At 44.2% G+C, this 18,530-nt stretch overlaps 1 protein-coding gene across 1 annotated transcript in view; it reads left to right on the top strand.

Moving 5' to 3' along the window:
- Positions 1-15,402, top strand: part of lrtm2a (leucine-rich repeats and transmembrane domains 2a) — a gene marked incomplete at both ends in the record, with an annotated part of 44,744 nt that extends 29,342 nt beyond the window's left edge. The window contains 11 exon segments of the mRNA XM_084331097.1: positions 1,906-2,135; positions 4,227-4,352; positions 8,477-8,565; positions 9,060-9,217; positions 14,814-14,860; positions 14,862-14,990; positions 14,992-15,057; positions 15,060-15,164; positions 15,166-15,222; positions 15,224-15,346; positions 15,349-15,402. Of these exon segments, the coding sequence (XP_084187223.1) occupies positions 1,906-2,135; positions 4,227-4,352; positions 8,477-8,565; positions 9,060-9,217; positions 14,814-14,860; positions 14,862-14,990; positions 14,992-15,057; positions 15,060-15,164; positions 15,166-15,222; positions 15,224-15,346; positions 15,349-15,402 (1,184 nt within the window).
- Positions 15,403-18,530: the final 3,128 nt, after the last annotated feature.

Genomic DNA, 18,530 nt, shown 5'->3' with positions numbered 1-18,530 from the left:
AGAGAGAGACAGGTGGCTGTTTGACGTACAGCTCTAGAAGAGCAGAGAGAGAGACAGGTGGCTGTTTGACGTACAGCTCTAGATCAGGGGTTCCCAAACTTTTCAGGCCGGGACCCAGAAAATAAGGCGTCAGAGAGCCGCGGCCAATGCACATCGTCAGGCTTTTTTTTTTTTTTTTTTTGCCAGGTGACCGATTTTTTAAGCCAAATATCACTTCAATCCTATTAAGTTAGTTCAAGTTAGTTATTCATTTATATGTGCTATTTATGAGAGGGCTAACTTGTTGCAAAATAATAATGATAATAATAATAGCCTCATTAAAATACTATTGTTGCTTCGGTTGTTTTCAGCGTTTTATGTGGATAATCTGTTATTTAGTTTGAAATGTTAGTTGAAATAAGTAGATTTTTCGTTTTTGTTTATTTATTAAGTTAATATAAAACCATATAGTCACATTTTAGAATACAATAGAATAGAATTTTAGAATACAACTAGAAACACTGTCCTGGCCTGCTTCTAAGTTCAGTGGCCTGACAAAAAAAAAAAAAAAAAAAAAAATGTAATCATCTCGCGGCCCTCCCGTGGCTGCTCGCGGCCCACCTTTGGGTCGCGACCCCGACTTTGGGAACCACTGCTCTAGAAGAGCAGAGAGAGATCCCTTCATATAAAAACAACGACAGACTGGATATGAAAAAGCAACGTATAGCGACCGGATATGAAATATAAAAAAATACGGATCACGGGAGTCATTCACAGGAAGCCAGCCGGTCACACAACCTACTGTACCACACAGACGCACACTTTTGTCATTTGAGATGAAAATAAAAGAAATTAACAAAGCCCTCCAGACGCGTCCGTACCGTACGACAAGTCCAGTTTTCCCCGTAACGTCACGGTGACCAATCGCAGCCACTCTTATTGTCTGGGACCAAATACGGCCACGCCCCAATTCCCAGTAAAAAGTGGGAATCTCTAGAATGGGTTTGGGGCGACGCTGTATACGGAAGTGGCGATAGACAACACTTTCTGTTGTCAGCAGATGGCAGCATTGGTTTAAAATTAAAAGGTGAAAATGTTGAACACTACATGAATACATTTCCCAAGATCCTTAGCACAGGGCGCAGGTCACTGGGATGTGTCTATTCTTCGCCGTGATCTGAACAGCGATAAACTATTACTGCGACCTCGGTATAGCGGCCGCGAATGGTAAACTAATTATCTTAACAAAAGTGCGCTGGTAGCGTTACTAGGGATGCTCGATATTGGCTTTTTTACCGATACCGATATTCCGATATTGTCCAACTCTTAATTTCCGATACCGATATCAACCGATATCAACCGATACCGATATATGCAGGGTTTCCCCCCCCCCCCCCCCCCCCCCCCCAAAAAAACGGAATAATTTCAGGTAACTAATAATTTCACTGGATATATATATAACAAATATTGTTATTGTTTTTTTTTTTTTAAACCGATACCGATATTTTCCGATATCACATTTTACTGCCGATATCGGCCGATAATATCGGTCGGATGATAATATCGGACATCCCTAAGCGTTACATATGTTGTCTAAAGGGGGACATATGGTACAATTTAAGATTTTAATGATAATCGGCATATAAAGGACAACATAGAGCATCGTTAATTTGTAAGAAACCTCAATGAAAACGGTCATATTCGCTATTGTTATAAAAAATTTGCTAGAATCCTATAAAAATGTGGACGCATTTGGTCTACGTTCCGTTAGATGACTCCATCCTAATTGTGTTCTGTCTTGTGTTGGTTCTTCTTACAGTGAAAGGAACTTCCCTCTCCATGATGTATTAGATTTGAAGTGTGATGATGGCTGCCTGCTACCCAGCTGTTACTAACGAGGTCTCTGTATCTCTGCCCCCCCGCCAGTCCTCCTGTGCCTCCTCTGCCTCTCGGTGGTGCTGCCCCCCTGCGTCTCCTCCTGCCCTCCGCCCTGCCTGTGCTCCTCGGACGGCCTGGTGGTGGACTGCGGGGGCCGGAGCCTCTCCTCCCTGCCTCCCCTGCACCTCCTCCCCCAGGGGAGCCGCTCCCTGCTGCTGCCCAACAACAAGCTGTCCTCGCTGGGGGCCACCGCCCTCGCTAACCTGTCCACTCTGGAGGTCTGGAGGTTCCTCCTTCCTTTGACTCTGTTTGTTAGGTCGGTGATAGACGAGCAGACGACTCAACAACACATGTGTCCAGGTTGCATAGCAACCTCTTGTTAACCATATCACTTCTATTGCATATCTTCTTCTCTGGCTCACTTCTATGGCATGTTGCCAAGCACATTGCCCTGTCATGTTGCCCCAATGTATTGCCATCCAGAGAAGTGGCAACTTTTAGGACAATTCTGATGGGCAACAGGAGCTGCCTAAAGGCCTCTGCATGCTACAGAAACTGCAAAGCAACTGCAACACAACATCGACAATTGCAACGGTGTTGCAGACACTCTGCCTTTATGCTTCTGCAACATCGACGCGCAGCCTATGATGCAACATTGTACCCCGGATGTGCGGCACGCGCCCAGCCCCGCTGCACACTCTAGCATTTACATAACGGATTTCCCTTCCCAACCATACGTTAGTATAATAATAGCCCTGTTTATGTTTGTTTTCGCTTGTGTTCTTGTATATAGTGTAATATAGTTATATCTACTTTAGTTAAGGTAAGTTTGTTTGTTAGTTAACTTAGTTAGTTCATTATTTTAGATTCGTTTTATAGTTTAGGTAACTTTCATTTTACATTGGCTAACGTTGGTTTTACTTTAATGGGATGGACGTTAATGTGCAGATGCAAATACATCTGTTACAGCAACAGGCTATTGACGACGAGGAGGAAGAGCTGCTTATTTAATTGCCATGACAATCCACTCTGTAAGCTATCGAGCTACACCTGTCAGTACGTTTTTTTTTTGGTCTCGCGCCAGGAACACTAGAAGTGACAGGCAGCCCCGCCCCCATTCACTACCAACCAATCACTGCTACGCAATATCAACGCAACGGTTGTTCAGATTAGATTTTTGGGGGAGAGGTACGCAACATCCTCGCAACACAGTCTACGAGACCCTCTGCAACATGTTGCGTTGAAGTCGCGCTGATGTTGTGTTGCAGTTGCTTTGCAGTTTCTGTAGCATGCAGAGGCCTTAAGTATTGTGCTTATCCTAAGGTGTTTGTAAGAGTCAAGAAACATAAAAATGGTTTTACCCTGTGGTTCAGTTTGTTGCCGGTTGTTGGGACTTTCTTTTACCCATCAGCATTAATACAAATACTGCCTAGTGTACTAGCACCTTTACTTCAATATATGTTCAGCCTCCTTGGATCTTCAAAGAGTACATTTTTCTGAGATTGAGGAAAACTAGTTGATTTCTACTGTGTGTGTTGACATAGGTGTTTGTGAAAATGTACAATGCACAGTCAATGGGTTGGCTTTGTTCCAGGGTCATAAGTAGGGATGTCCGATATTATCGGCCTACCGATATTATCGGCCGATATCGGCATTAAAATGTGATATCGGAAAATATCGGTATCGGTTTAATTTTTTTTTAATTTATTTATTTATTTTTTACATTTCTATAACCTTTATCTACCCAGGCAAGCAAGTAAGAACAAATTCTGATTTTATTTATTGTCAAAAGTATGCATAATGTATGTTGTGTTAATTCCACAACAAGAGATATGTAATGTTAATTACCTGAAATTATTCCATTTTTTGGGGGGGAAACCCTGCATATACCGGTATCGGTTGATATCGGTTGATATCGGTATCGGAAATTAAGAGTTGTACAATATCGGTATATCGGTATCGGTAAAAAAGCCAATATCGAGCATCCCTACTCATAAGATAAGATAAGATATTCCTTTATTGATCCCCTTTGGGATATGCGGGTGTCATAACACCAAGGGAGAGGGGAGAGACAGGTATGGGCAGGGTAATGGAAGAAAGATATACATATAGGCAATACAATACAATCTGAATATAAAAATGTGAGAAAAATAAACAGTGTATGGATTACTACTTTCCACACGTTAGCTTGTAAATGATGAAAAATAAATAAAAGAGGAATAATTGGAGAAAAGGCATTTCTGCAGAACATTGGTCATTCACATGCATTTACTCTTATAGAAAGTTGAACAGGTATACATGCTGCCCTGATGAATTATTAGTTACAAATGACAACAACGCAGAGTTGAACGTGTCGCTCTGTTCCCCAGGTGCTGGATCTGTCCAACAACTACCTGGACCAGCTGCCCGCCGGTCTGTTTAAAGACATGAGCAACCTGACCAGCCTCAGTCTGCACAACAACTCACTGACGGGGCTGGACAGAGACCTGCTGCAGGTATTACTCTACACTCTTTATAGTAACAACCTGACCAGCCTCAGTCTGCACAACAACTCACTGACGGGGCTGGACAGAGACCTGCTGCAGGTATTACTCTACACTCTTTATAGTAACAACCTGACCAGCCTCAGTCTGCACAACAACTCACTGACGGGGCTGGACAGAGACCTGCTGCAGGTATTACTCTACACTCTTTATAGTAACAACCTGACCAGCCTCAGTCTGCACAACAACTCACTGACGGGGCTGGACAGAGACCTGCTTCAGGTATTACTCTACACTCTTTATAGTAACAACCTGACCAGCCTCAGTCTGCACAACAACTCACTGACGGGGCTGGACAGAGACCTGCTTCAGGTATTACTCTACACTCTTTATAGTAACAACCTGACCAGCCTCAGTCTGCACAACAACTCACTGACGGGGCTGGACAGAGACCTGCTGCAGGTATTACTCTACACTCTTTATAGTAACAACCTGACCAGCCTCAGTCTGCACAACAACTCACTGACGGGGCTGGACAGAGACCTGCTGCAGGTATTACTCTACACTCTTTATAGTAACAACCTGACCAGCCTCAGTCTGCACAACAACTCACTGACGGGGCTGGACAGAGACCTGCTGCAGGTACTCTACACTCTTTATAGTAACAACCTGACCAGCCTCAGTCTGCACAACAACTCACTGACGGGGCTGGACAGAGACCTGCTGCAGGTACTCTACACTCTTTATAGTAACAACCTGACCAGCCTCAGTCTGCACAACAACTCACTGACGGGACTGGACAGAGACCTGCTGCAGGTATTACTCTACACTCTTTATAGTAACAACCTGACCAGCCTCAGTCTGCACAACAACTCACTGACGGGGCTGGACAGAGACCTGCTGCAGGTATTACTCTACACTCTTTATAGTAACAACCTGACCAGCCTCAGTCTGCACAACAACTCACTGACGGGGCTGGACAGAGACCTGCTGCAGGTACTCTACACTCTTTATAGTAACAACCTGACCAGCCTCAGTCTGCACAACAACTCACTGACGGGACTGGACAGAGACCTGCTGCAGGTATTACTCTACACTCTTTATAGTAACAACCTGACCAGCCTCAGTCTGCACAACAACTCACTGACGGGACTGGACAGAGACCTGCTGCAGGTACTCTACACTCTTTATAGTAACAACCTGACCAGCCTCAGTCTGCACAACAACTCACTGACGGGACTGGACAGAGACCTGCTGCAGGTACTCTACACTCTTTATAGTAACAACCTGACCAGCCTCAGTCTGCACAACAACTCACTGACGGGGCTGGACAGAGACCTGCTTCAGGTATTACTCTACACTCTTTATAGTAACAACCTGACCAGCCTCAGTCTGCACAACAACTCACTGACGGGGCTGGACAGAGACCTGCTTCAGGTATTACTCTACACTCTTTATAGTCACATCTTGTTGACATTATACAGTATTTTACAGTAAAATGAGATATTTGCAGTATATTGTTTACAGTATTTTAAAGGGGAACTATTTTACAATTTTGTTCACTATATTTGGGCACTTTTACACAATTCCTGTGAGTCTATAATGGAACACCTCTGTAAGGTTTCTTTTAAAAAAAATGCATTGTTTTGTATTTCTAATCAAGTACTCAAAAACAGCATTTTTCTACCTCAAGATCAGACCACTGTGTGGCCTGGTGCCAACTGCCACATCAACTGCCACATTATTATGCAGCTGAGAAATCTCTGACATCACAGATCAGCACATTTTCAGATGACTCAGTTCAGTGAGGGTGAATATTGTGAGAGGAGAATTGGAAGAATGCGCCAATATGAGAATTAGAGACATAGATCCTATTAATATAAGTCCACATAGCCAGGAAACAATGCTAAACACTGAAAAAGGCAATTTATAAGATAGTTCCCCTTTAAGGTGTTAACACTGTTCACAGTCTTTTACAGTTAAAAAGTGTTCTTTGAAGCGTGCCGCCGTTTCCCCGTTAAAGTGCCGTTCACAGTATCTGAAAGTGTTCATAGTGAGATTTCCCCGGGTTACAAAGAGTTGTGCCTTTATAAAGTATTAACTTATTATTAAGTATTCATACAATATAATTTAGCATTCATAGGGAAGACATTCTGAGACACGGAGCACAACTTGTCCAGTCTAAAGCCGGACCCCCACGCCGGACCCGGGACCGGTCCCATGGGGAGCTAAATTAGTAACACATTCGCCTGACATTCTGATCCACTTTCATCCTGACTGGAGGGCTCTCTGGAAAACAGAGTTGTACCGTGTCTTTGATTCAACTCCATTCATTTATTATAGAAAGAGCTTCACAGAAGCCAGCCGTAAACACATATTTCCTTACAGATCAATGTAAGACCAAAGGTAAAATATTGCTGCAACTTCACAATTCTTCCCAACAACTGCCTGTTTCTCTTCTAACATCACAGCCTCTGTGTGCTGCAATCATGCAAGAGGGACGGTCACATGGGACTGTGTCGGCTGTTTATAAAGTGTTTATAATGTGTTTATAATGTGTTTATAAAGTGTTTATAATGTGTTTATAATGTGTTTATAAAGTGTTTATAATGTGTTTATAATGTGTTTATAAAGTGTTTATAATGTGTTTATAGTGTGTTTATAATGTGTTTATAAAGTGTTTATAAAGTGTTTATAATGTGTTTATAATGTGTTTATAAAGTGTTTATAATGTGTTTATAAAGTGTTTATAATGTGTTTATAATGTGTTTATAAAGTGTTTATAATGTGTTTATAGTGTGTTTATAATGTGTTTATAAAGTGTTTATAAAGTGTTTATAATGTGTTTATAATGTGTTTATAATGTGTTTATAATGTGTTTATAGTGTGTTTATAATGTGTTTATAGTGTGTTTATAATGTGTTTATAAGGTGTTTATAATGTGTTTATAATGTGTTTATAATGTGTTTATAAGGTGTTTATAAGGTGTTTATAATGTGTTTATAATGTGTTTATAGTGTGTTTATAATGTGTTTATAAGGTGTTTATAATGTGTTTATAATGTGTTTATAATGTGTTTATAATGTGTTTATAGTGTGTTTATAAGGTGTTTATAAGGTGTTTATAGTGTGTTTATAATGTGTTTATAAGGTGTTTATAGTGTGTTTATAATGTTTATAATGTGTTTATAATGTGTTTATAATGTGTTTATAGTGTGTTTATAATGTGTTTATAGTGTGTTTATAATGTGTTTATAAGGTGTTTATAATGTGTTTATAATGTGTTTATAATGTGTTTATAAGGTGTTTATAAGGTGTTTATAAGGTGTTTATAATGTGTTTATAATGTGTTTATAGTGTGTTTATAAGGTGTTTATAAGGTGTTTATAATGTGTTTATAGTGTGTTTATAATGTGTTTATAAGGTGTTTATAATGTGTTTATAATGTGTTTATAGTGTGTTTATAGTGTGTTTATAAGGTGTTTATAAGGTGTTTATAATGTGTTTATAATGTGTTTATAAGGTGTTTATAAGGTGTTTATAATGTGTTTATAAGGTGTTTATAAGGTGTTTATAAAGTGTTTATAATGTGTTTATAAAGTGTTTATAGTGTGTTTATAATGTGTTTATAATGTGTTTATAAGGTGTTTATAGTGTTCGAAAGATGTTAATAAGATGGTTATAAGGTGTTTATAAGCTTTGAAAAGATAATGCCACGTCATTTACCATACCAGGCCCAGGCTCGAGTTCTATTGCTTAATTCCCGTAGGACGTTAGGTTTATGTGAATGTCATACAAGGAGGTACAACTCACACTATATTGCTCCCAAAAAATGGTTAATTTCGTTACGTTTCCAGCCCGACTCAATAAAATGTAACTGTAATGTAATGTGTTCTACAACTCGGCACCTTTTCAGACGAATTCTGTTGCTAAGGAAACCACTTGGGCCCCAGGTGTACTTCCTGTCAGCTCTACTGTATTAGCAAACACTTCAACAATGTTAAGGAAAAGGTCTATAAGATAGTTGTGTGTACCTGAATGTACAGTAATGTGTGTGTGTGTGTGTGTGTGTGTGTGTGTGTGTGTGTGTGTGTGTGTGTGTGTGTGTGTGTGCGCGTGTGTGTGTGTGTGTTCCAGGGTCTGGGAGGGCTCCAGAGTCTAGACCTCTCTCTAAACGGTCTCTCCTCCATCCCTCTGGGCCTGTTAGACGAAGTACAGGGGCTCAGGTACACACACACACACACACACACACACACACACACACACACACACACACACACACACACACACACACACACACACACACACACACACACACACACACACGCGCGCGCGCGCGCACGCACACGCACACGCGCACGCACGCACACACACACACACACACACACACTTTTAATTGTCGTAATTTTTTATTACTTACTTATGCCTTTTACCCCGTTTGTGGCATAATCTTTCATACATAATACATATACATAATTATTTTAAATGGTCTCACTTTGAGTGAATGCTCACTTGAAACGACTGCATCTTAAATTAGATTTAGATTCAGATTAGATTCATTTTAGATCCCTGAAACAAATCATTATGAAAACATTATTCGATTTTATTTGAGTTGCCAGGGAAGAAGAAGAAGAAGATAAAAAAACAAAAACAAAGACTAGAGTATAGATTTGAGCAGAAGTGAAACAACTCAGTGTATTATTATTCCTGCTCCGTCCAGGTGGCTGTCTCTAGTTGGAAACAGGCTGAATGGTCTGGAGAGAGCAGCCTTCGAGCCCCTGGCCAACCTCCAGCGCCTGGAGCTTACCCACAACCCCTGGGAGTGTGACTGCAGTCTCCGAGACTTCAAACACTGGATGGAATGGCTGCTATACAGAGGTGGGTGCTGCTTAGATGAGGTGTGTTTAGTTATGTTGCAGGCACTAGCGGACTGACCAACGGGAGCAGCGGGAGTATTCCCGGTGGCCTGGCAGACTGGCATGGCCTGGCTGCCCTGGCAGACTGGCAAATGCTTTTTTTTTTTTTTTTTTGTGCCCGCAGTCAGGCCACTGAACTCCGAAGCAGGCCAGGTCGGTATATATGTTTCTATTTGCGCATATATAAGTTCAGGCAAGAATGAGTTAACTTGTTATTCACAACCCAGCGCGATGCAGTGCGCCTGCGCAGGCCTCGCCAGTCGCCAATCTCAAACAAGCCTATTAATTTAAATCATGATGAGATCAACTGCCGAAACCCGGGAGATATGAACGTTTTGGATATCTCTAGAATGGGTGAAGACGAACGTCGGACTACAATTGAAAGAATGAGACGAAAGCGGGGCGCAATCAGAGGTGTTATTACGCAAGTTTTGAATCAGATGGACATTGAAATTGACGTGGAAACTCCGGATCACTTGATCACTTTATTGGATTTACTGCTGGGAGTTAAAGAAGACAGTTTGTTGGAACCTGACCGTGAAATAGAACAGCTATAAGTCTGATGGATGATTTGGATGCTGATATTGAAGCCGCGAGATGTAAGGAGCGCGTCATTATGTGAACTGACGGCAGCAGCGGGACGTGAGTGATGCAATAGCGCCAGTGAAGTAGAGACATTTCTATAAACGACACTTTCGTATTATAACCCGACATTTGGCCAATCCATTATTTGGAAAGAAGTTATTCTACACTTTGGTGTAGTGTATACAACTTGTATCGTCCGTTTTCTGACAGCGTCGCTGTCCATGGTGCTGAAGCCAGGTCGCATTTATACTGATATATTGCAAATGTTATGTCATCTTGGCTAGGTCTCCCTTGCAAAAGAGATCTTGTATCTCAATGGGACTTGCTGGTTAAATAAACGTTAAATAAAAAAGAGATACAAAATGCAGTTTTTTCCCCGGCCTGCCTGAGTCAAATTCCCGGTAGGAATTATGGTCCCAGTCTGCGACTGGTTGCAGGGTACACACGGAAGGTGTGTTGATGTACATTAGGGGGGTATACAAAGCGAGTGGAGCTCAGTAACAGTCTGTGAATTATTAGAGAGTGTGAGCTTGTTTTAACTTGAATGATACACTGGGGGTGGTGGAGCTAGTTTTAGACTATAGTGCAACTGCTCTGTGTTCATATTTGTGCGTCAGTATGTTTGCCTACAGTGCATCTACCGGTATGTCATTTATTTTACACGCCTGCGTTAATGGATTCACTGGTGTGTGTGTGTGCGTGCACATGTACTGTGTGTGGTACATGCACGTGTCTCTGTGTAGGCAATTTGTACATCAGATTGCACATCTGCTCCTCTCTTTTCATGTTTAAAATGTTCATTCACATCACTGCCCTCAAGCTTCCTCTGCAATGTAGTAGTTCTCTCCTCACCTCTTCTCTCCTCTTTTCTCCCCTTCTCCTCTCTTTCTATCCCGCCTGCTCTACTGTATTGTTTTTAGGCCTGTCCCCGACTAAGGATTTGTATAGTCGACTTGTATTGGCCAAAATGTGCCGATAGTCGAATGCAAATTTTCTTTCTTTTTTTTATTATAAATAATTACTTTAAAAAAGATTTGGGATCATTCCATTTGGGCTGTGGGGGTGCTTAATGTCTGAAGGAGTCGACTGAAGGCTTCTTGTCGCCTGCGAAAGCATGCAATTGGTCCACTGATGGATACATCTTGATATTTGTCTAGTCTAGTGTGTTCATTAGATGGGTGAAATCCTCTTTCAGTGCCTCTGTGCCCATTTTCTTAGGCAGTTAGCCTCGCTGGTATGCGTGCCATTAGCATTAGCCACGTTTCTAGGCCTCTTTGCTTTTGAAAAGAATGATACAAAAAAAAAGATTAAATTTTTTTGCATTCGTCTAAGAGGTTGGCTGTCGACTACGGCTCCTTTCGATCGATTAGTCGACTGTTCGACTAGTCGAGGTCAGCCCTAATTGTTTTACTGTTCTACTTCTTTCTGTTCTGTCATCTTTCACTCTATTCTGTTCAGTCTGTTCTGCTTCAATTTGTTGATTTTGTTTTATTACAATCGTTTTATTTTTACCTTCACATGCCCACCTGGCAACACAGAGACTGGCACCAAATTATTGATGCCAGTGTCATCTTTGCAACGTGACATTTGCAACACAAGACACTTTGTAATTCTAAACGAAAGGGTGTTTTAAGTGACGAAGCGTCTGCTCACAGAGTGAAACAAAGCAGCATTTAACCTGAGTAGGTAAATGCCAAAAAAACCCACGTCTGTACTCTGTCAGCTAAGCTGTCGGCCTGAGTATATTTCAACCACAGAGAGGGGATATTTAGGGACAACATTTAGGGGGATGAGAGCGTCTTGGGGGCCAACATGACTGTCCTGTCTCTTCTATCCTGGGTGTGAATCAACTCTCTTCTACTGCTCCACAATGTGTGGCAACCTCATCGCATAAGACACATATAGGGCGGGATCCACAAAGTATTTGCAGGGCTTTTTCCGATGCTAAGCCGGTGCATATAGCTCTGAAACTCAGTTTGCTATCCACAGAGGACGCGCAACGGGTGAAATGAGGTGGTAACTGCGTCCCGTCAGCATTGCGTCCGGTGCAATTAGCGCATATTTAAATGAGGTAATGTGGGCGGAACATGTCCCCTTTCTATGCAAATGAGCCATGCTCCGAATCCACAAAGCCCGGTGCCAATAGCACCGAGCAGTTAACGCTACGCAGTAGGGGTGTAAAGGTACACGTATCCGTACAGAACCGAACAAGTTTCAGTGTGTACCGTACCGTACCGAACGGCTGTGTAGTGTAGGGGTTCCCAAACTTTTCAGGCCAGGGCCCAGAAAATAAGGCGTCAGAGAGCCGCGGCCCAATGCACATCGTCAGGCCTTTTTTTTCTTCTTTTTTTTTTGCCAGGCGACCGATTTTTTAAGCCAAATATCACTTCAATCCTATTAAGTTGGTTCAAGTTAGTTATTCATTTATATGTGCTATTTATGAGAGGGCTAACTTGTTGCAAAATAATAATGATAATAATAATAGCCTCATTAAAATACTATTGTTGCTTCGGTTGTTTTCAGCGTTTTATGTGCATAATCTGTTATTTAGTTTGAAATGTTCGTTGAAATAAGTAGATTTTTCGTTTTTGTTTATTTATTAAGTTAATATAAAACCATATAGTCACATTTTAGAATAGAATAGAATAGAATTTTAGAATACAACTAGAAACACTGTCCTGGCCTGCTTCTAAGTTCAGTGGCCTGACAAAAAAAAAAAAAAAAAAAAAAAAAAAAATTTAAATCATCTCGCGGCCCTCCCGTGGCTGCTCGCGGCCCACCTTTGGATCGCGACCCCGACTTTGGGAACCACAAAAAAAATCACAATCTAATATAATTATTATTATAATTTTTTATTTTTTTTTACAAGTCGATTATTAATTTCAATATAGAATATTCGTTGACAGCCCTGTACAAGTACAATTAGTTACTGCACACTACATCACCCCTGAGTGGAACATGGAAAGCAAAACTTTCCCCCACTGTACCGAAAACCGTACCGAACCTTGACTAGTTGACTTCAAAACCGAGGTACGTACCGTACCGTGGTTTTTGTGTACCGTTACACCCCTACTACGCACTTACCGTCTTCACAGACAAGGTGGTAACTAAGAGCAAAGCCCTAAGCTGTAAAGGGGCATCATGCCAACGTCACAGGTGATCATGGCAGCAGTAATTGTTGCCAGACGCATGCGTGCGCCTGTGAAAGAATATTTCGAAGGAGAATATCACCTTTTTTTATTTAATTGAGACCGAAATCATCCGGAGACACATAGGTTGCAAGCTCAAGCAATCCTTTATCTACTGGATGAAATCAAGGATGATATTGAGCCAGCCACCCAGGGGTCCCATGCGATTGTATTTATTATTTAAATATAGTTATTTAACGTTGTCGGCTTTCCCAATGTTGTCGGCGTTATTGATTGAAGCTGTGCTCCGTCCTCCAGGCCTCCGGGGGCCTCGCGCTGAAACAGGAGAGGCTTCTCTCTCTCTCTCTCTCGCTCGGCTCTCACTCTCTCTGCCTCTGAATCCGAATCAGAAAGGTGTTTATTGCCAAGTATAGTTTTCCCATAAGGAATTCGCTTTGGTAGTTTTCGGCCCGACATTATACGGACAGACATTAAACAGACATGATAATACAAATGCATTAAATGAAATATGAACTAAGTTACGCACAATATAATATAATTATGAAATCAAATATAGGCCAGGACTGTACAACTTAATAAAGAGATTGAATACAATTAAATGGGATATAAACTAAATTAAATATAGCACCAGAATTATAAGTGACAAATGTAATTGGAAAAGGACATTACAAACATATGCAACGACGAAGGATAGTGACAAAAACACAGGACGCAATGTGTCACGCAAATACAAATTAAGCAAGCTCTATCCATTACGAAGTAAACTAAATACAATACGGAATTAACTGAATACTAATGGTGAAAAATACTGTTATGTCTATGCCTCATTTCGGGTTTATTTCCCCCCCTTCCTGATATCTGCCAACAGCGCTGTCAGGTGCAGACTGCTCCGCGAGCCAACTGCGCTGGAGCAGATCAGGAGCAAACTGCACACATAATGGGCGTGTCTGCGCTGGTATCTCATCCGCGGCGCAATGTCCTTAGTGGATAGCTCGCAAAGACGGAGCAGATGCCCCGCACAGTTAAGGGTGCAATTACCACCTCGCAATCCATTCTTAGTGGACCCCGCCCCCTAGTGTGACAACACACAGGAGACCCTCCCCTCCCTGCTCCCCTCTGGGAATTAATGACTCAGCTCTGATAACACATGCTCTCTCCATCTCTCTAACCCCCACCCACCCCCCACCCCTCTCCCTCGTACACACACACACACACACACACACACACACACACACACACACACACACACACAACACACACACACACACACACACACACACACACACACACACACACACACACACAAACACACACACACACACACACACACACACACACACACACACACACAGCGAGAAGTTTAGTTGAGGCCACCTCTAACTTGGTGTGGGGAGGGTTTTGTACATATATGTGTGTGTGTGGTGTGTGTGTGTGTGTGTGTGTGTGTGTGTGTTTGTGTCGTCTTGTTCTAGTGTGCTGATGGTGATGTTACTGTATGACTCATTCTAATGTTGGTACAACCATCCTCCCTCTCTCCCTCTCCCGCTCTCTCTCCCTCTCTCTCTCCCTCCCTCCCTCCCTCCCTCCCTCCCTCCCTCCCTCCCTCCCTCCCTCCCTACCCCCCCCCCTTCCCCCTCTCCCCCCCCCTCCCCCCCGCCCCTCCCCCTCCCCCCCCCTCCCCTCCCTCCCCCCTCCCCCCTCCACCCCCCCCCCCCTCCCCCTCCCCCCTCCCCCCCTCCCCCCCTCCCCCCCTCCCCTCTCCCCCCTCCCCCCCTCCCCCCCCTCCCCTCTCCCCCTCCCTCCCCCCCCTCCCCCTCTCTCCAGGAGGGAAGGTGGATGCCGTGGAGTGCACGCTCCCTAAGGACCTGAGGGGGGCGGGACATCCGGGGCGTCCCCATGGAGATGTTCAACTACTGCCTCCAGCTGGAGGACGAGAACGGCGGGGGGGGGGGCGGGGGGCCTCCCGCTCCGGAGGACAAGCCGGCGGCGTCTCCCCCCTGCAAGCCGGAACGCCAACGTCAACCCGAGCGGGGCCGCGCCCACCTCCGACAACGACAACAACCCGGTTTGAACCCGGTGCACCCGAGCGCGGGAGGAGGAGGAGCGGGAGGGGGGAGGAGCGGGAGGGGGGGAGGGGCGGGAGGAGGAGGAGCAGAGGCCCTGCCGGAATGCGTCACGAACCCGCTACAAACCCGTGAGCGTGCGCCGGGCCATCGGCACGGTGGTGATCGCCCGGCGTGGTGTGTGGCATCGTGTGCATCATGATGGTGGCGGCGGCCGCCTACGGCTGCATCTACGCCTCGCTGATGGCCAAGTACCAGAGGGAGCTGAAGAAGAGACAGCCGCTGATGGGAGACGGGGGAGGAGGGGGGGGAGGAGGGGGGGGGAGAAGCAGATCTCCTCCGTGGCCTAGGAGGAGGAGAGGGGGGGGGGGAGGGGGGGGGGGGGGGGTGAGAAACAGATCTCCTCCGTGGCCTAGAGGAGGAGGGGGGGGGGGGGGGGAGGAGGGGGGGGGGGGCCTTGGGGTGGAAGTTGAAAAGGGCTGCGACAGGCGGGAGGCGTTGTTGTTATGCATTGTGGAGATATGGACGCACACTTTCTCTCTCTCTCTCGCTCATGCAGAGTATGCACTCGCTCACTTACTCTCACTCTCTCTCTCTCGCTCATGCAGAGTATGCACTCGCTCACTCACACTCTCACTCTCTCTCCTCTCGCTCATGCAGAGTATGCACTCGCTCACTCACTCTCACTCTCTCTCGCTCATGCAGAGTATGCACTCGCTCACTCACTCTCACTCTCTCTCCTCTCGCTCATTGCAGAGTATGCACTCGCTCACTCACTCTCACTCTCTCTCTCTCGCTCATGCAGAGTATGCACTCGCTCACCTCACTCTCACTCTCTCTCTCTCTCGCTCATGCAGAGTATGCACTCGCTCACTCACTCTCACTCTCTCTCTCTCTCGCTCATGCAGAGTATGCACTCGCTCACAGTCACTCTCACTCTGTGTCATGTACTAAGGTCTAATGACCACATAGAATAGAAACTTGAGGCAGGCTGCACATGAACAAAAACAACCCCCTCAGTAGATGCTTTTAAAGCAAGGTCCCGGCAGATAGTAAAACACCACAAACGCGCTTTCAAAAGGTAAATTATATTTATTACTGTGGTAGGACTTCAAACCTCCACTTAAATGATGATGAGGATTTAATAAAGGGGAAGAAAACAACCCACAAACAATTAACAAACAGGGGAGAAGGGTAAGGGGAGAACACACAAGATAATTATAATTAATGGTAGCACAAGCCCTAGTGACCTGGTGTCACAGGACACAACCACAAACCCTGCGGTTGGCAGTCTGGGAATCCCCAGCAAATGTACACCACGTGCACAACACAATATAATTCCACACAAGCAGTGGCAAAAAGGCAGAAGGCCCAATACATATATATATATATATTAACACATTCCACACGGGTGGCAAGTGGCACTGAGGCCACAATATACATATATATATATATACTTACCTGGTAGCTGCACCAACACGAATACAAGGCCTACCAGGTAAGTGGTGTGAACAACATGAACACACTTAACATATCAATCCCACACCACAGTGGACAGTGTCATAATAACGGTTCCACACAAACAACAGTGGACAATGTTAAAATAACCATTCCACACAAACAGTGGTAAACAATGGCAACCTCCAACAGCCTGGTAACTGACACAGAGAGGCGCCCGGACGAGTGTGTGCTGTCTGGTATATCTGTCCACCACGTCCCTCTTGAGGTGATTGTCATCAGCTGTTACCCATTAGACAATCAGCACTCTTCAGTGTAGGGACGGGCGGCACCCTGATAGAGAAAAAGAGACAGCATTAGCTATCATTCAAACACACACACACATCACATCCAAAACATAAGTACATATACTAACCTGATGTTTAGATGGTGTCATAAATACAGTAATAATGGTAATGACCAACCCACGTACCCATGTACGTCACACTCTGTCTCTCACACGCGTGTGCACACGCACACACCACACACATACACACACACACATACACACACACATCCACCGCTCTTCCATCTCTATGCTTCTGTCTCATTTGAACCCTTCACGTGCTGTGGCCCCAGCTCATTCCAACCAACAGAGAGAAGACGAGAGAGAGAGAGCGAGAGAGCGAGAGACAGAGAGACAGAGAGACAGAGAGACAGAGAGAGAGAGAGAGAGAGAGAGAGAGAGAGAGAGAGAGAGAGAGAGAGAGAGAGAGAGAGAGAGATCTCCTCTCTCCTCAAACATACCATTCTAGATGTGCCTGGACTCACATCAGTGTTTTAAAGCTGGACAGCTCTTTTTTTTCAGCTCTTTTTTTTTGCTTTGTCTCCACTGGATGCAATTCAGCTCCGTGGGACTAAATAAAGCGGGGCTTCAGTTCTTATGAATAACAACAGTGATAATTCATAGTATAATTAATAATGATTTATAATCATTATTATTATAGGCAGCAGACCCCAAACCCTGCCGTCATTGCTATTAAAAAACATGGCCAAATGGCACCAAATTTGACACCAGACACCCCCCCCCCCCTCCTCCCAGGGTCATTAGCAATACCCCACCTACCACTCCCCTGGGTCATTAGCAATACCCCCACCTACCACTCCCCTGGGTCATCAGCAATACCCCCACCTACCACTCCCAATACCCCCGCAGGGCGTGAAACCAACCGCATGAGCGGTTCTTGAAATGATGCGAAGGACAAAAACGCACACGGACAAGAAATTCCTTCCTTTGTAGTTAGATAAAGGTCAATATAGTATTTTTTTGGTGCATTGAAATAGCACAGTGAAGAATGACAGGACGGGTGGCGGGGGGAGAGAGTAGGGGGGGAATGACATGCGACAAAGGTCAAGGGTCGGAATCGAACCCCGGGAAGCCGTGATTACCTGGTACATGCTTTCGCTCGGTGAGCCATGCACCGGCCGCGCCCAAATACATCGATGGTGAAATCGTTTGGGAGAAAATATGGAAGAAATAGGGTTAGATGCTAAATCCTCCCGACAGTGATGCCAAACTGCTTGTTTCCCCTCTGTGCTGATCAAACGTGTTTTCATATCAAACTATAATAACTACGAGGTCAACGTTCGGAACGTCTGGTTATTTTTGGACATATCTGGACATTTACCTCACAGTCATCATCGGCATAGATGGAAAACAACCCATTTGACGCCGATGCGTTTACATCTACGTGTATGTCGAAAACACACAGTCTGAGACATTCGTTTGGTATATAGAAGGTATTTGGAAGATATTGTGAAACTATTTACAAAGTTTCCCCTCTGCTGTATCACAAATAAACAATACTATAATGGGGATACGTACACGATTTTAACATCAGCGGTTTTTAAATGTGTTGGCTTATTAATGGGAGCGGGGCCATCAATTCGATATTTTCCCATTTATTTTTGGACCACCTCTCTCTTCATCTCTACATCGTCGATCATGTAACCGATCAGAATTGAACTCTCGAAGGACATA

This window comes from Notolepis coatsorum (assembly GCF_963971535.1).
Source record: "Notolepis coatsorum genome assembly, chromosome: 15".
Lineage (NCBI taxonomy): Eukaryota > Metazoa > Chordata > Actinopteri > Aulopiformes > Paralepididae > Notolepis > Notolepis coatsorum.
Note: the sequence above shows the minus strand (reverse complement) of the source record. Positions and strands in the feature narration are given on the sequence as shown.